General features: G+C 30.1%; 1 protein-coding gene across 2 annotated transcripts; it reads right to left on the minus strand.

Annotated features, from left to right (window-relative positions):
• Nucleotides 1-2,349: 2,349 nt before the first annotated feature.
• Nucleotides 2,350-7,605, minus strand: LOC111694813 (uncharacterized). 2 transcript variants are annotated; one of them, XM_023463842.1, is made up of 6 exons: nt 7,455-7,605; nt 6,390-6,460; nt 6,186-6,246; nt 3,405-3,426; nt 2,687-2,814; nt 2,350-2,483 (listed from the first exon to the last, which is right to left on the minus strand). In XM_023463842.1, the coding sequence occupies exons 1-6, from the start codon at nt 7,586-7,588 to the stop codon at nt 2,363-2,365; spliced, it is 537 nt and encodes a 178-aa protein (XP_023319610.1). In that variant the 5' UTR covers nt 7,589-7,605; the 3' UTR covers nt 2,350-2,362. The 2 variants fall into 2 exon arrangements, with proteins under 2 accessions (XP_023319610.1, XP_023319609.1); XM_023463841.1 differs by having other exon boundaries at nt 2,687-2,823.
• Nucleotides 7,606-14,014: the final 6,409 nt, after the last annotated feature.

The raw sequence follows: 14,014 nt of genomic DNA on the forward strand, positions 1-14,014 counted from the left end.
CTCACGTAGACATCTTCCTCACTAGATTCTAAACATGAAAACAACTAATTAATAAGTATTAAAAAATTTTAAGAGCTAGGACAGAAAGGGTGGGCCGAGCCATGCATTCCAGCTCCGAGGCTATGATAGACCAGGGGAACCGAGTGCTGTGACTTTAAAAGATGTATTGTATAAAGATGTATTGTATAATTGATTGTATAAAGATGTATTGTATAATTGACTGTATAAAGATGTATTGTATAATTGATTGTATAAAGATGTATTGTATAATTGATTGTATAAAGATGTATTGTATAATTGATTGTATAAAGATGTATTGTATAATTGATTGTATAAAGATGTATAGTCCATTTCACGTAAAATTCAATATTTTTGAAACATAGTGTAAACACATCTAAAGTAATTCTTTCAAAAATATTGTTCTGCGGACAAAAGTTCGAAATGGTCGATGAACTTTTCAGTTGGACAACGGAATCCCCAAAATTTATTTTTATCTTATATTTACATATTTGCGGCCTCCCTGCTTTCCCAATACTATTAAAATGCTAGATTGACAATTTACAGAAACAAAAAATGTTCGAAAAATGGTACAGAGAAACCCCAATAACAATCACAGTTGTCAAAAATAAAAATATGGATATCTAAATAATACATTTAGGCTTCTGAGGATCGGACTTGCCACTCAATGGAGGGTCACCTGAAATTAAAAACAGGAGACTGGTTTCTTTAGAAAAATGGTTGATAAAGTATTAAAAGATTAAGTATTAATTGGTTCTGTAATCAATGCAGTTAAACGACGGTAAAATCTAAATATCAAGTTTGGAAACCATGTTTCCTTTAAAACTATTAAAAAATGAATTATGTTTGTTTTAAACTGTATGTTTATGTATAACCAACAGCACCTTATATAGTCTTGATCGAATTCATGAATTTGACCGTTTTGCCGACGAAATAAACCCCCTTCAACATCCCCCCCCCCACTCTGCATACGCCCATAAACTACGTAGTCAATCCTTTTTGCTTTTCCAGTCATTCAATACCCTTCAAAGGAGAAAGGTACGGTTTTCTAGTTCTTATTTTGTCTTTTTAAGTTTCATCTGTTTTAACATTATTCATTCGAAAAATTCCTTATTGTAAAGGTTACACTATTTTCTTGCTCTGTTCTTTGTTTATTAAAGTTTTTTCTATTATTTATTTTACAACGAGCTGAGTATTTTTTTGTATAATTTATTATATAAACGAGCTGAGTTTTTGCCACAAAATCAATTATTTTCATGCCTATATATTCGAGTAACCTAAAAATGTAAACCTTTGGCATTTCAAACTTAGATTATTTGATAAAACAGATTTCATAGTTTGAACAAGGTCTACAACATTGGGTTGCTCAGATATAGGGATTTTTTAGCTTTTAACTGTAATATTATAGGACGAACTCCTGATGATGCCAACTTTTTTGGCAAAATATATAGAATAACAAAATGATGTAATTCTAGTGATAGAGAGTAGGGTTGGGATTTGTTTGAATACGATCTAGAGTATAATATGCAGCTCACCTATGTACGATATTTTAACTTGACTCATGTCCTTTCTCTCTAGATCTATATAACTTCGCATTACTAGTTCTCTACCCTGTGTTATACATTAAGTAATTAATTAATTTATAGATTGGAAATAATTTATAGATTGAAAATAAGTTATACATTAGTAAGTTATAGATTGGAAATAAGTTATAGATTGGTAATAAGTTATAGATTGAAAATAATTTTATAGATTGGAAATATGTTATAGATTGGAAATGAGTTATAGATTAAAAATGAGTTATAGCTTAAAAATGAGTTATTGATTGAAAATAAGTTATATATTGAAAATAAGTTATAGATTGAAAATAAGTTATATGTTGAAAATGAGTTAAAGATTGGAAATTATTTATAGATTGGTTATGAGGTATAGATTGGAAATAAGTTATAGATTGGAAATAAGTTATAGATTGGAAATAAGTTATAGATTGGAAATAAGTTATAGATTGGAAATAAGTTAAAGATTGGAAATAAGTTATAGATTGGAAATCAGTTATAGATTGGAAATAAGTTATAGATTGAAAATAAGTTTATAGATTGNATCTTGTATAGGGGGGACCTCACAAGGATGGTTAAAGATAAAAAATTTTGCTCGAAAATAATGTCAATATTTAATATTTTTGAAAATGCGCAAATATAAACTGAAAAATCCGCAAAATACGATTTACAAAGTAGATGGCAGCAACGTTTAACAATTGAAACTTTTACATAAAGTAATTGGCGCATAGCGCCAAAAGGCCAAGCATCAAACTTTAAAAAAATTAATTAACTTTCAACATGAATTTTTACCCATATGTTTCTCCTGTCTCGTCCCATAAAGCAAAATCATTTATCACAATTCGGCCGTACAGCTGGATAAATTCGTTCAATGAGGGTCCATCGTCCATTAAATAATTCTGCAGAATTCTAAAATATATGTATTTAAAAAAACTTAACTACAATTTCTTAATTTAATAAATATTGTCTTACTGCATTCTTTGAAAGATATCAAGATATTTCAAATTGTCAGTAGTATTTCAAAAATAAGAACTAATTTGTTCAACAAAAAAGTTGTTTGACAATGAAATTCTTAATAAATATTCATTTTTATTTTTTTTGTTTATATTTACTTGTAATGATCTAGAATATGGCCCATTTTCTTTGTATTATTGGTTAGATCTGCTTCATGTGTTAAAAACTCCTCGAATGTTCTTGGTTTGTTTCTGCCAGGTACTATTTCAGATGTAATGTCGTCTTCCTTATAATCCTAGAATTATCTTTATATTTAAATTATGGATAATGGACCAAATTGGCTGAAACTTTCTGAGGGAACCCATGGGCACTACTGGGGTGACATAGGCTAAAACAATTAGATTTTTTGTCGCGCTATAATTGTTAAATAAAAATTTGATACCAAGCGCGGGTAAATGGTGGAATTAAAGAAGACTGTAAATAGTAATAAAACCTGGGCAGCGCCGGAGACTCCAGCTGGTTTTTAATAAAATTGTAGTTTTCATATTTCGACTTTTTCAGAGATGGAATGAAATCTTGGAAAAGCTAATGTAGATCTAAATTTACAAAATTTTAATTTTAATTCTCTTTTAAAATCGTTAGGTTTTGTTTTGGGATAAAGAGAAAAAATTACAAAATTTAGACCAAACCTATGCTGAATTAAAGCCGCTTTTTTCAGTAAGTTTAATAGTGATATCTAGTATGTTACTGATCGTTATTTTGTTATGTAATCATTAATTGTTAGTGGTTATCTATTTTTTGGAAGATAGGGGGGGGGGCGGCATTTAGAGGAATTGTGCATCTTTATTTATTCTTCTTATTATTCTGAATTTTAACCTGATTCTGCTTGAGCCACGTCCTTCACAGTTCCAAACATAACATAATTCAAATTTCAATCTGATGAATTTTAAGAAATTTTCGATTAAATTAATAATAGATATTTGTTAGAAAAGATCTAAATAACATACACAATAAATTGATTCTTTACCACAAACCCCAGGTCGTAAACCTTAGATATTTCAAACTGTAAATTTTAGATTGCACAATTAATGTTTGAAATTTTAAATGTTTAAACCATAAAGTTGCAAAGATATAACAATTAAAAGAATTGAATTTACTCCATGAAGTTTTTACAAGAAGACGTATTGTAAAAAGTAACCCTATAGACTCCTTGCTGTTTACTATGTCATTTTCTTTAGTTTAACTCAGTACTTAGGAGACATCAAAAGCATTTACAAATTGTCGTTTTCCAAAACCTGCTAAAAATAAAATTTTGCAGATAATTAGTTTTTAGTTGAATAACCATATGGAGCTATTTAAACCTGTTCCCGCATATTTCATATCTAATTATTTATTTCTTATACAATTGCTTAGATTTTGTTAAAATATTGTTTAACAAATTGCCAAGACGACATTTTATAAATTATTTTGATATATCTGAAGTTCTGTGTTAAACTGTATTGTAACAATAACATTAAGTTCATTAAGTAGTCTATGTAAAACAAGAAAAGATAGTTTTCTAATGAAATGTCGTCTTTAAAGGGTATTTATTTTTTTCTGATTTGTCGTATTTCACAATTTTTGGGAGCACATAAGAAATATTGAAAAATTAGTGTTTAAATTAAGAAATTAATGGAAAATATACAGGGTTACCCATAAAGGATGAGACTGTAAAGATGACCTAAAACTATATTACATTAGTGAAAGTCAACATTACATTATCATGTGTGTTATATCTTTTTTGTTTTATTTAATCATATTTATTTGTTTAGGGGAAGAGCTTGTTTTGTGCCTGGATGCCGTCCCCCCCTTGGGACATCCAGGTTTACGCTCCCTCTGAACAAGAAGAAACGTATGGCTTCATGCTTTAAAAATCGAAGAGTCTACTGAAATCAGAGAAAACCAAGTGTGTGCTCTAAATTTTTTTTTTAATAAATGATAAAAACATTTTGAATGTTATTGTTAAATTTTGTTGTTGTGTATGGTGCTATTATGTGTACTGAGTCATTGTTAAAATGTCGTTATTTTAAGACAGGGTAAAAAAATGACTTTTTGTAAAACTTATATGAATATAGTCATCTTGTATAGGGTAAAATAGATGGCGGTCTGTGTCTCAAAAAGTTCGAGGTCTAAATTTTCTAAAATTTAGCTGGACTTAGTAATTGAACAGTGAACATATTATATACTTAGAAACACTTACTCTAATGCCTTTTTCTAGGGGAGTGGACCCCCCCCCCCCCCATTTAGACTATCCATTACACGCCATTTTTAAGGAGAGAAAAAAAAACAGAATAAAGCCTACAAATGACAGTAAATATACTGTATTTAATTTGAGTTGTCTTTCTATTTGGTACCCGGTAGTAAATATGAAATCATAAAAGTAATACTTTTGTATAAAAACTCTTTAAAAATAAAAAAGGCCTTTTCGAAAAAGTTTGAAAAATTGTATGTAAAAGTTTTTGATATGAAACAGAATTATAGAACAAATTACGTATTGTACAATTTTCACTGTACCCTATTAAATTGGGCCAAATTCGAATCAAGACATTAAAAGATTTAAAACCTCGTAAATATACACGTTTCTTTTATTTCTGCATGCAATACGTTAAGGGAGTGTTCGCGAAATAAACTTAGTTGAACATCAGTGTTCTTTATATCGTTATTTGAAAGGAATTGCTTTTTCGCCACAAACCCTGATTTTCCCAATATCTTTGCCGTAGACCTAAAATATTTCAAAGTATAAATTCTGTTAGATCCAATAATCTAAGTTTGAAATATCAAAGGATTACATCATCAGGTTGCAAAAATACAAGGATTAGAAAATTTGAAATGGACGCAAAGGCTCAGTTCCTTCAGAGTGCTAATTGCTCTATTTTGTGATCTTAAAATAGAAAATTTATCATCTTTTGATAGACTTAATTCAATTATTAAACAAAAGGCACAATCTCTTTATTAGTGAACTAGATGTTTTAAATGCAAACCTTTCAGTTTCCGAACATTTATTGATTTCAGGATGGTTATAAAAATAAAAGATTCATTTGCTGGCATTGCCAAATATATTTAACATACAAATATGTGCAATGAATAGCTGGGTTTCCACAGACACTATAGATTGTTGATATTTTTTCATTGTGACATCATGTAATTGGAAAGTTAATTGATCACAATGAAATATATGTGGGTAGGCATTGAGGTCTTATTTCTTATGAGAATAGCAAATGCATTATGGTATCTTAAGTAAACTGCAAAATTGCATTGATAAATGCATTACAATTATGTAAAAATTATCTTCTAATAAGATAAGAACTCTTTTTTAAAACTTGAATCATGTTAAATTTACAGTGATAGCCAGAAAACTCTGGAAAAGTAAGATGACTTTGATATTCAAGTTTAAAATTTAAAAATCAATTGTGCAGTGCAAACAGACCCATCTTACAAAAAAGTAATTTTATAACTGTCTAGTAAAACTATTTGCTTTGTAACACCTTAAAATACACTTGAGTATTTCTATTGCAATGTCGTCTTCCTATTCCATTGTTTTCTGGTTATCACTATATGTAAAAAAAACTTCAAATTAAATTCTTAAATTTAAAACAGTTTTTATAGATATGTTTGTTCCTAAGAATAAAATGTGTAAAATCTTCCATTAACTCCCCAGCATTTGCTAACAAATCACACTCTAACCAACAATCTTATTTAAGGTTATTTCTAAAATAGAATATTTTAGAATAAAAAAGAATCAAAACAAAGTACGGTATTGGAAGAAAAAGAAAACATGTGATATAATAAAAAAAAGTTTCTTGATTTGAAACTAAGATTTTCCTAATGAGTGTAATTTATCTGAGTTTGCGCAGGTTACAGAACAATATTCACCATTGTATACACACCCTTCTCTAAACATGAGCGTAAATTTAAGTGCGCCTACATGCGCGCAAAGATAGTAATGTACGATTTACAACGGTAACCTTGAATATTTAATCTGAATAAAGATGTGAAAGATATTGTCGGTTTTCTGACTCGAAAACTGTGTATTTCTGTGAATGTCATCATTGTTTCTTATAAGCAATAAATGCGTAAGTAATTTTTGCAGAGAAATCAAAAATGCAAATAAACAGCCTTGTAAACTGGGGATTGCCATCTTTTTATGGAGGTTAACTTGAAATTACTCTTACACTCCCTGAAAGTAGACAAAAAAATGAGAAAAAAAAGACAAGAAATTGCATTGTTTTATGTTTAGACGATCATATTGTTTTATGTTTAGACGATCATATTGTTTTATGTTTAGAAGATCATATTGTTTTATGTTTAGACGATCATATTGTTTTAAGTTTAGACGATCATATTGTTTTATGTTTAGACGATCATATTGTTTATGTTTAGAAGATCATATTGTTTTATGTTTAGACGATCATATTGTTTTATGTTTAGAAGATCATAATTGTTTATGTTTAGAAGTTCATATTGTTTTATGTTTAGACGATCATATTGTTTTATGTTTAGAAGATCATATTTTTTTATGTTTAGACGATCATATTCATGAAATTAATAATCCTGTTGTAAATTTAAGATTATGAAAAAATGTGAAATTTTGATTCAATATTTGTGATTCAATTGAGCTGCCCATAGTCATACCACAGTAGAACTAATAAATCTGTGGGATAAGAAGATTTTTTTAAGTTAAGGTATTTGCGATATAGCAAGATATAAATATATATAAAATTGCTTAAATGTCGTCCACTAATTCCACAGTTTTATCAAAATCAAATATTTAAGGAGGGTGTTTTTTTTGGAAAAATCAAACTTCAATGAAAGTCGATTATTAATTATCAAATTTATTGTAAATGTAAGTTCAGCTAAATTTTGAAAATATCTAAAAGCATCTCATACTTGCGGCATTTTCTGCGAGGTCCTGTATTAAATGGGAGAAAGCAGAAACAGCATCTGATGTGATTAAACTCGTTCAGGAGAAGAGAGGAGTATGGTTGACTTCGTAAAATAATTTCTCCCTTTTTCTTCCACATTATCAAATACAGAACATTCTCTTATGAAATATGAGCAATGAAGATTTTCCTAATTTTCTACTTTTTACAGTTTCTAAAAATCCAAAAACAAAATGTTCATGTCAGTTTTAGATTTAGTTTCCTTCCGTAATGTATTTAGGTAATAAAACAAGTACAATGTAAGTCAGAATTTTTCTGTCTTAAGAAATCTCAGAAATAGTCTGCAATGTCACTTCAAAAGGATCTAAATACTCGTTTAACTCTAGTTTTGGATGCTTTATCTTAGAGAATCATTGTAGATTGAACCCAAATAGGTTATCAAGTACAATAGGTGGCAACAGAGAAATAAACCAATTAAATATGGCGTCACTAGTGTCAAATATAAGAAGGAAGTCAACATTTTCTTCCATTAGTTAACATGATTTCCAAGATTAAATAAAAAGTGTAAAAAACAGAAAATAACGAAAACAAAATTGCACTTTTTCGCTGTAAGATAATTATTATGACTATAATTAATAATTTTGTCGGACATACTGCTGACACTTGTGAATACAGTTTTACTGAGAGTGAGTGTACGAATTCTACGTTGCCATCTATTGTACTAGATAATCTGTTTGGATTGAACCCAGGTTGGCGACATCCGACTGCAATGATTTGGAGATTAGAGTATAAAACGAACATAATTTCTAATATAAAATATCATGAAGGTTATCTGATTTTTTTTTTCAACTAAAACTTTTTTCTGTTCCGAAACCATTATAAGAAATGAAAGGATTTAAGTCTTTACCACAACCTCTGATTTTCTAACCACTATAGTTTTATAACCCAATGTCACGGACCTTACATTTTTCAAACTATGAATTCTGTCAGATCAGAAAATCTAAGTTTTGAATATCAAATGTTTACGCCATCAGGTTACTAAGATATTAGAAAATCATATTTTCTAGGAATAACTCAATTCCTTTTGTGAAAAAGAGTTAAATCAAGAATAAAAACCAAACATGTTATTTTTTATCCTGTTGTGTCTCAAGCTCGCTCTATTCTCTTTACCCCATGAAATGTAAACACTCTAAAGTATAAACTGTGTCGAGTGTGGTGTACACACATCACAAAGTTGAAAATTTAACTTGGCTCCTAGCCAACCTAGTCTGCCTCAACTAAATCTGAAATATTGGACAATAAAGATAAATACCGTAGGTCTCGTCTTACTAAAGGGACTGTATACAAGTAACTTCAAGTGACAGATCAATTGTTTTTTTAAATTTTGGTTCTATATGTAAAAGAATCTTTGGCTACAGAAACACTGGAGAAAGTTGTCAGAATTAAACACTTTTCAAGCTTCAGAAAGGACAATTTCGTCAAAATTGTTGATTGGATTAAGAATTAAAACCGCTGTGAATCTGACATGCCACTCTATAATTTAAGTTTCACTTGAAATTAAGTATTAAGTCAAAAAGGATAACCCAAAGGATAACCCAAAGGATAACCCATAGGATAACCCAAATGGTAACCCAAAGGATAACCCAAAGGATAACCCAAAGGATAACCCAAAGGAGGATAACCCAAAGGATAACCCAAAGGATAACCCAAAGGATAATTCAAAGATAACCCAAAGGATAACCAAAATCATAACCAAAGCATAACCAAAAAGGTTATCCAAAGAATAACCCAAAGGATAACCCAAAGCATAACCAAAAGGGTTATCCAAAGGATAACTCAAAGGATAACCCAGGTGTAGGCAGGAATACAATTTGATGCCAGTCCCGAGGTGCAAAAATCTTGTGAAAATGTTCGGATAGGCAGGCTCTTTGCTGTTCCAAAAATGTGCTTGCCAGCCGGATCCCTTCACGTACGAGGGTGAGGGAAACCCGTCGGTCGCAGGGTGCAATTTAAACAAATTTAAAATACTGACCACTTTATCAGCTTAATGAAAAAATTGTGAATTTTTTTTCAGTAAAGCTACTAATAATGACAAACCAAATACAGATCCAGTTATCAACTTAAGCTCCTGAGATGAATAATCAAAATTATTCCTCGGTTTTTCTTTCAATGTTTAACAATAATTTTGATTATTACACTTACTTCCTACGCATAATATACTATCTATATGAATGTCCGCTAATGATATTGAACTAGTTTTAGATATTCATAAGATAATTTTAGCTACCCCTATCGGAATGTTAGTTAAGAATAACCTAATTTTAGCGAACCCTATCTGAATGTTAGCTTTTAATAATCTAACTTTAGCGTTTTGCGTTAAAATCCTAGCATCTGTCAAACTCCAAGATTTACGTAAAGCTGTTAGAAATTTGGCATAACATAGCGAGATTATTAAAAATTTAAAAGTTTTGGTATTCTGGGACACCCTGATACATATGTATCTATTTAACACCTTTAAGAAAAGAAAACAATTTATTTTTAATATGTTTACTTGTATAGTCCACGCTCCTTAACAATATTGGTAACAAAGGACCCTCCCTCCATTGTTGTGGTTCGTTGTAAAACATCTCAATTCAAACTCTCAAATCAAATCTAAAATGAATCTAAACTTAAAAGGCGTGATTCCATTATTTCTTGTTCAACTTTAAACAATTTATTATTCGGTTCAGTTCATGACACATATATCGGTCAAATCCGAGGGATATATGAGTAGATTGGAAATAGGATTAGCGGAGTAGATTCGGAATAGGATTAGCGGGGTAGATTGGGAATAGGATTAGAGGGGTAGATTGGGAATAGGATTAGAGGGGTATATTGGGAATAGGATTAGTGGGGTAGATTTGGAATATGGTTAGTTGGGTAAATTGGGATTAAGATTGGTGAAATAGATTGGGAATATAATTAGAGGAGTAGATTGGAAATAGGTTGAGTGGAGTAGATTGGGAATAGGATTAGTGGAGTAAATTGGGAATATGATTAGTTGGGATAAATTGGGATTAGGATTAATGTGGTAGATTGGGAATAGGTATAGTGGGGTTGATTGGAAATAGGATTTGTGGAGTAGATTGAGCATCGGATTAGTGGGGTTGATTGGGAATAGGATTTGTGGAGTAGATTGGGAATAGGACATGTGGAGTAGATTGGGAATAGGATTAGTGGGGTAGATTGGGAGTAGGAGTAGTGGAGTAGATTTGGAATAGTATTAGCGGAATGGATTGGAAATATAATTAGAGGAGTAGATTGGGATATTTGGATTAGATTGGGAATATAGGTGAATTGAATTGGGAATAGAACGAGAGGATTGAATTGGGAATATGATTAAATTGGAGTATACTGAAAAAGGATTAGTGGGTTGAATTGGGGAAAGGATTAGTATAGCAGATTGGGAAAAAGATTTGCATAGTAGATTGGGAAAATTAATTGCTTGGAAGGTTGGGAAAATGAATCGTGAAATAGAAATTGAAAAGTAACGGACAATGGATGATTCAGAATGAGATGAAATGAGAAGAAAAAATAAATAAAAGTTTAAGACATTGTAAAGGGTTAAGTTGGATTTTTTCTATGCTAATTTTCTTTTGTACAAGTTTCTCCTTGATCCAAAGATAAATAATTCTGAAATAAAATAAAATGTTACAAGAGTTCAAATAGTTTTGAATTAATTTTCCATATTACTTAGTCCACTTAACCAACTTATCCTCAACAGTCGGGGTTCAAAATCTTTAAATAAAGATAAAATTTTAAATAAAATAAGGTTTAGAATAGTTTATTCAAAGGGACTGTGTGCATAATTTCACGTGACCCCCCGGGAAAAGTTAGCAATGCATAAATGATAATTTTGTCTGATCAAGTATGAACTTATAGATATCAATGTTTGCAGTTTTAAAAACTGTATATTTACAATTGTGGTATCTCCATAAAGTGTCTTGCGAATTTCTGCTGTAGGAAAACTTATAGGAATCAGATAAAGGTTTCAATGGTACCATTTGTGAATCGGGCATTGCCATCTTCACACGGAGTGTTACTTGAAAAAACGCTGACAATCCGTTTCAGAAAATGCATTACATTTATACATAAAGCCCATTTATTACTGGAATGGGTGCTTTTCCCATTTACGAAGATAGAATCTCTCATATATTTATTTCCATAAAAGACATATACAAAGCTTTTTCATTACAGACATGTAAAAAAAAGATAAAATAATGTGGTCAAGCAATCATTTAAATTGCAAAAATGTCAGAATAATGAATGCCAAATGATAAAAACTCCTAAAATTATTAAAAAACTTTTCTTTTCTCCATTTCTTTTTTTCTCTCTCACTCTCTTTTTCTCTCCTTTTCTCCATTCCTTTTTTCTCTTTTTCTCGCTTTTCATCCATTTCTATTTTATCTCTTTTTCTCTCCTTTTCTCCATTTCTTTTTTCTCTCTTTCTCTGTTCTTCTCTCCTTTTCTCCATTTCTATTTTTATCTTTTTCTTTTTTCTCTTTTCTCTCTTTCTCTCTTTTTCTCAGTATCTTTTTTTCTCCTTTTCTTCATTTCTTTTTTCTGTCTTTCTCTCTTTTTCTCTCCTTTTCTTCATTTCTATTTTTCTCAATTTTCTTTCTTTCTCTCTTTTTCTCCTTTTCATTTTTCTTTCTTTTTCTCTTCTTTCCTGTATTTCTATTTTTTCTCCTTTTCTCCATTTCTATTTTCTCTCTTTTTCTCTCCTTTTCTCTATTTCTATTTTTTCTCTTCTTCTCTTGCTTTCTCCATTTCTTTTTTCTCTCTTTTTCTCTTTTTCTCTCCTTTTCTCAATTTCAATTTTTCTATTTTTCTCTTCTTTTCTCGATTTTCTCTTTTTCTCTCCTTTTCACAATTTCTATTTTCCCTCTTTTTCTCTCCTTTTCCCTATTTCTATTTTCTCTTTTTCTTTCCTTTTCTTTATTTCTGTTTTCTCTCTTTCTCTTGATACTGAAAGTTTTATCAACCTTACTAGTGGTAATTATTTTTGTAGATTGTAAAACATGGTTTAAAAAAAATATTGCAGTTAATCTTGTTTTTACATGTGACATCTTTAACTATCACAAAATGTAGTCTCAAAACACAAACAAACAAACAAACACCCAAACAGACAGCTTAATTAAATGTGGAGGAATATATCGTGAGTTCAGAGGAAAAAAACTCATTATTTTGATGTGTTTAATGAAAATGGGCCGATATTTATAAATTTGATCATACGTCATCGGTTTGAAAGCTTTCCTCCCCAGAAGAAAGCTTTTTGTACACCTATTTCCACTGTTTACAGACGAATTCAGTTAGAGTGGATACTGTTCAAAACATGTAATTTTTGTTGTTGTTGAAAAAAGGAAAAATAGGTTATTCTTGGGATCGAATTTACAGATGGAACAAAAGGTGTTCACAGACAATGTTTTTCTACGTTTTAAGAGACTTCAAAATTTTTGTTCACACGAAAATAGTTAAACATTTTCGTTTTCACTCGGCAATTTAAATCACGAATCAATAGAACTTTTTTTCTAATCCTATATCTTTACAACCTGATACGAATAATAACTGTTATTTAACGTCCTTTCTATATAATATGTGGGAATTTTCTTAAATTGCACATTACATTTATTTCTCAGTACTTTTTTGTGAAGAAAGTTTCTACAAATGGTTCAAACAAACCAATTCAAAGTTTTTGGACACTCTTTGACCGATAAAATGGTCATTTCAAATATTTGGCTGGTTACATAAATAGTTTATACTGCCTGTTTGCATTACATACGCTCTTGCTTATATATAACCACGAAACCAAGCAGAAAACCACGGGAAAATTGCTACAGGGGGGTTGTAACTTGAAAATCAGGTTTTCTTCAAGATGTTCACTGTAACCTGCTGTATTACGGGATTTCTACATATTCAAATTACATAGGAAAAAAGAGAAAAAAAAGTTTTTTCCAGAGAAATTAAAGAACATCTGCAAAGCAGGAACAAAACTTGAATTGAGGATGATAACATCCTAGTATTTTATAATCTTTGCCTGAGGTTGAGCTACGGTTATACAATAGGTTTGTTTATCGCAACAGTAGTCTACACGATATTTATAATTTAGTTCTAGTGTATTAGGAGGACAATGAAGATATTCAGGTTTTTTAGCGTACATAACCCTAGTCTTTGCCAAAACATAAATTAACATAAATGCGAACATGAACATAAATTTAAACATAAACACAATTTAACATAAATGCGAACATGAACACAAATTAACAAAAATGCGAACATGAACACAAATTAACATAAATGCGAACATGAACACAAATTAACATAAATGCGAACATAAACACAAATTAACATAAATGCGAACATAAACACAAATTAACATGAATGCGAACATGAACACAAATTAACATGAACACAAATTAACATGAATGCGAACATGAACAAGATCAAAAACAAAACATATTTAAATAAGAAAAAGTTTAGGTCAGAAGAATTAAAAAATTTTTGAAAATAGAGATTAAATAAGAACAA

This window comes from Eurytemora carolleeae, unplaced genomic scaffold (genome assembly GCF_000591075.1).
Source record: "Eurytemora carolleeae unplaced genomic scaffold, Eaff_2.0 scaffold205, whole genome shotgun sequence".
In the NCBI taxonomy this organism is placed as follows: Eukaryota; Metazoa; Arthropoda; class Copepoda; order Calanoida; family Temoridae; genus Eurytemora; species Eurytemora carolleeae.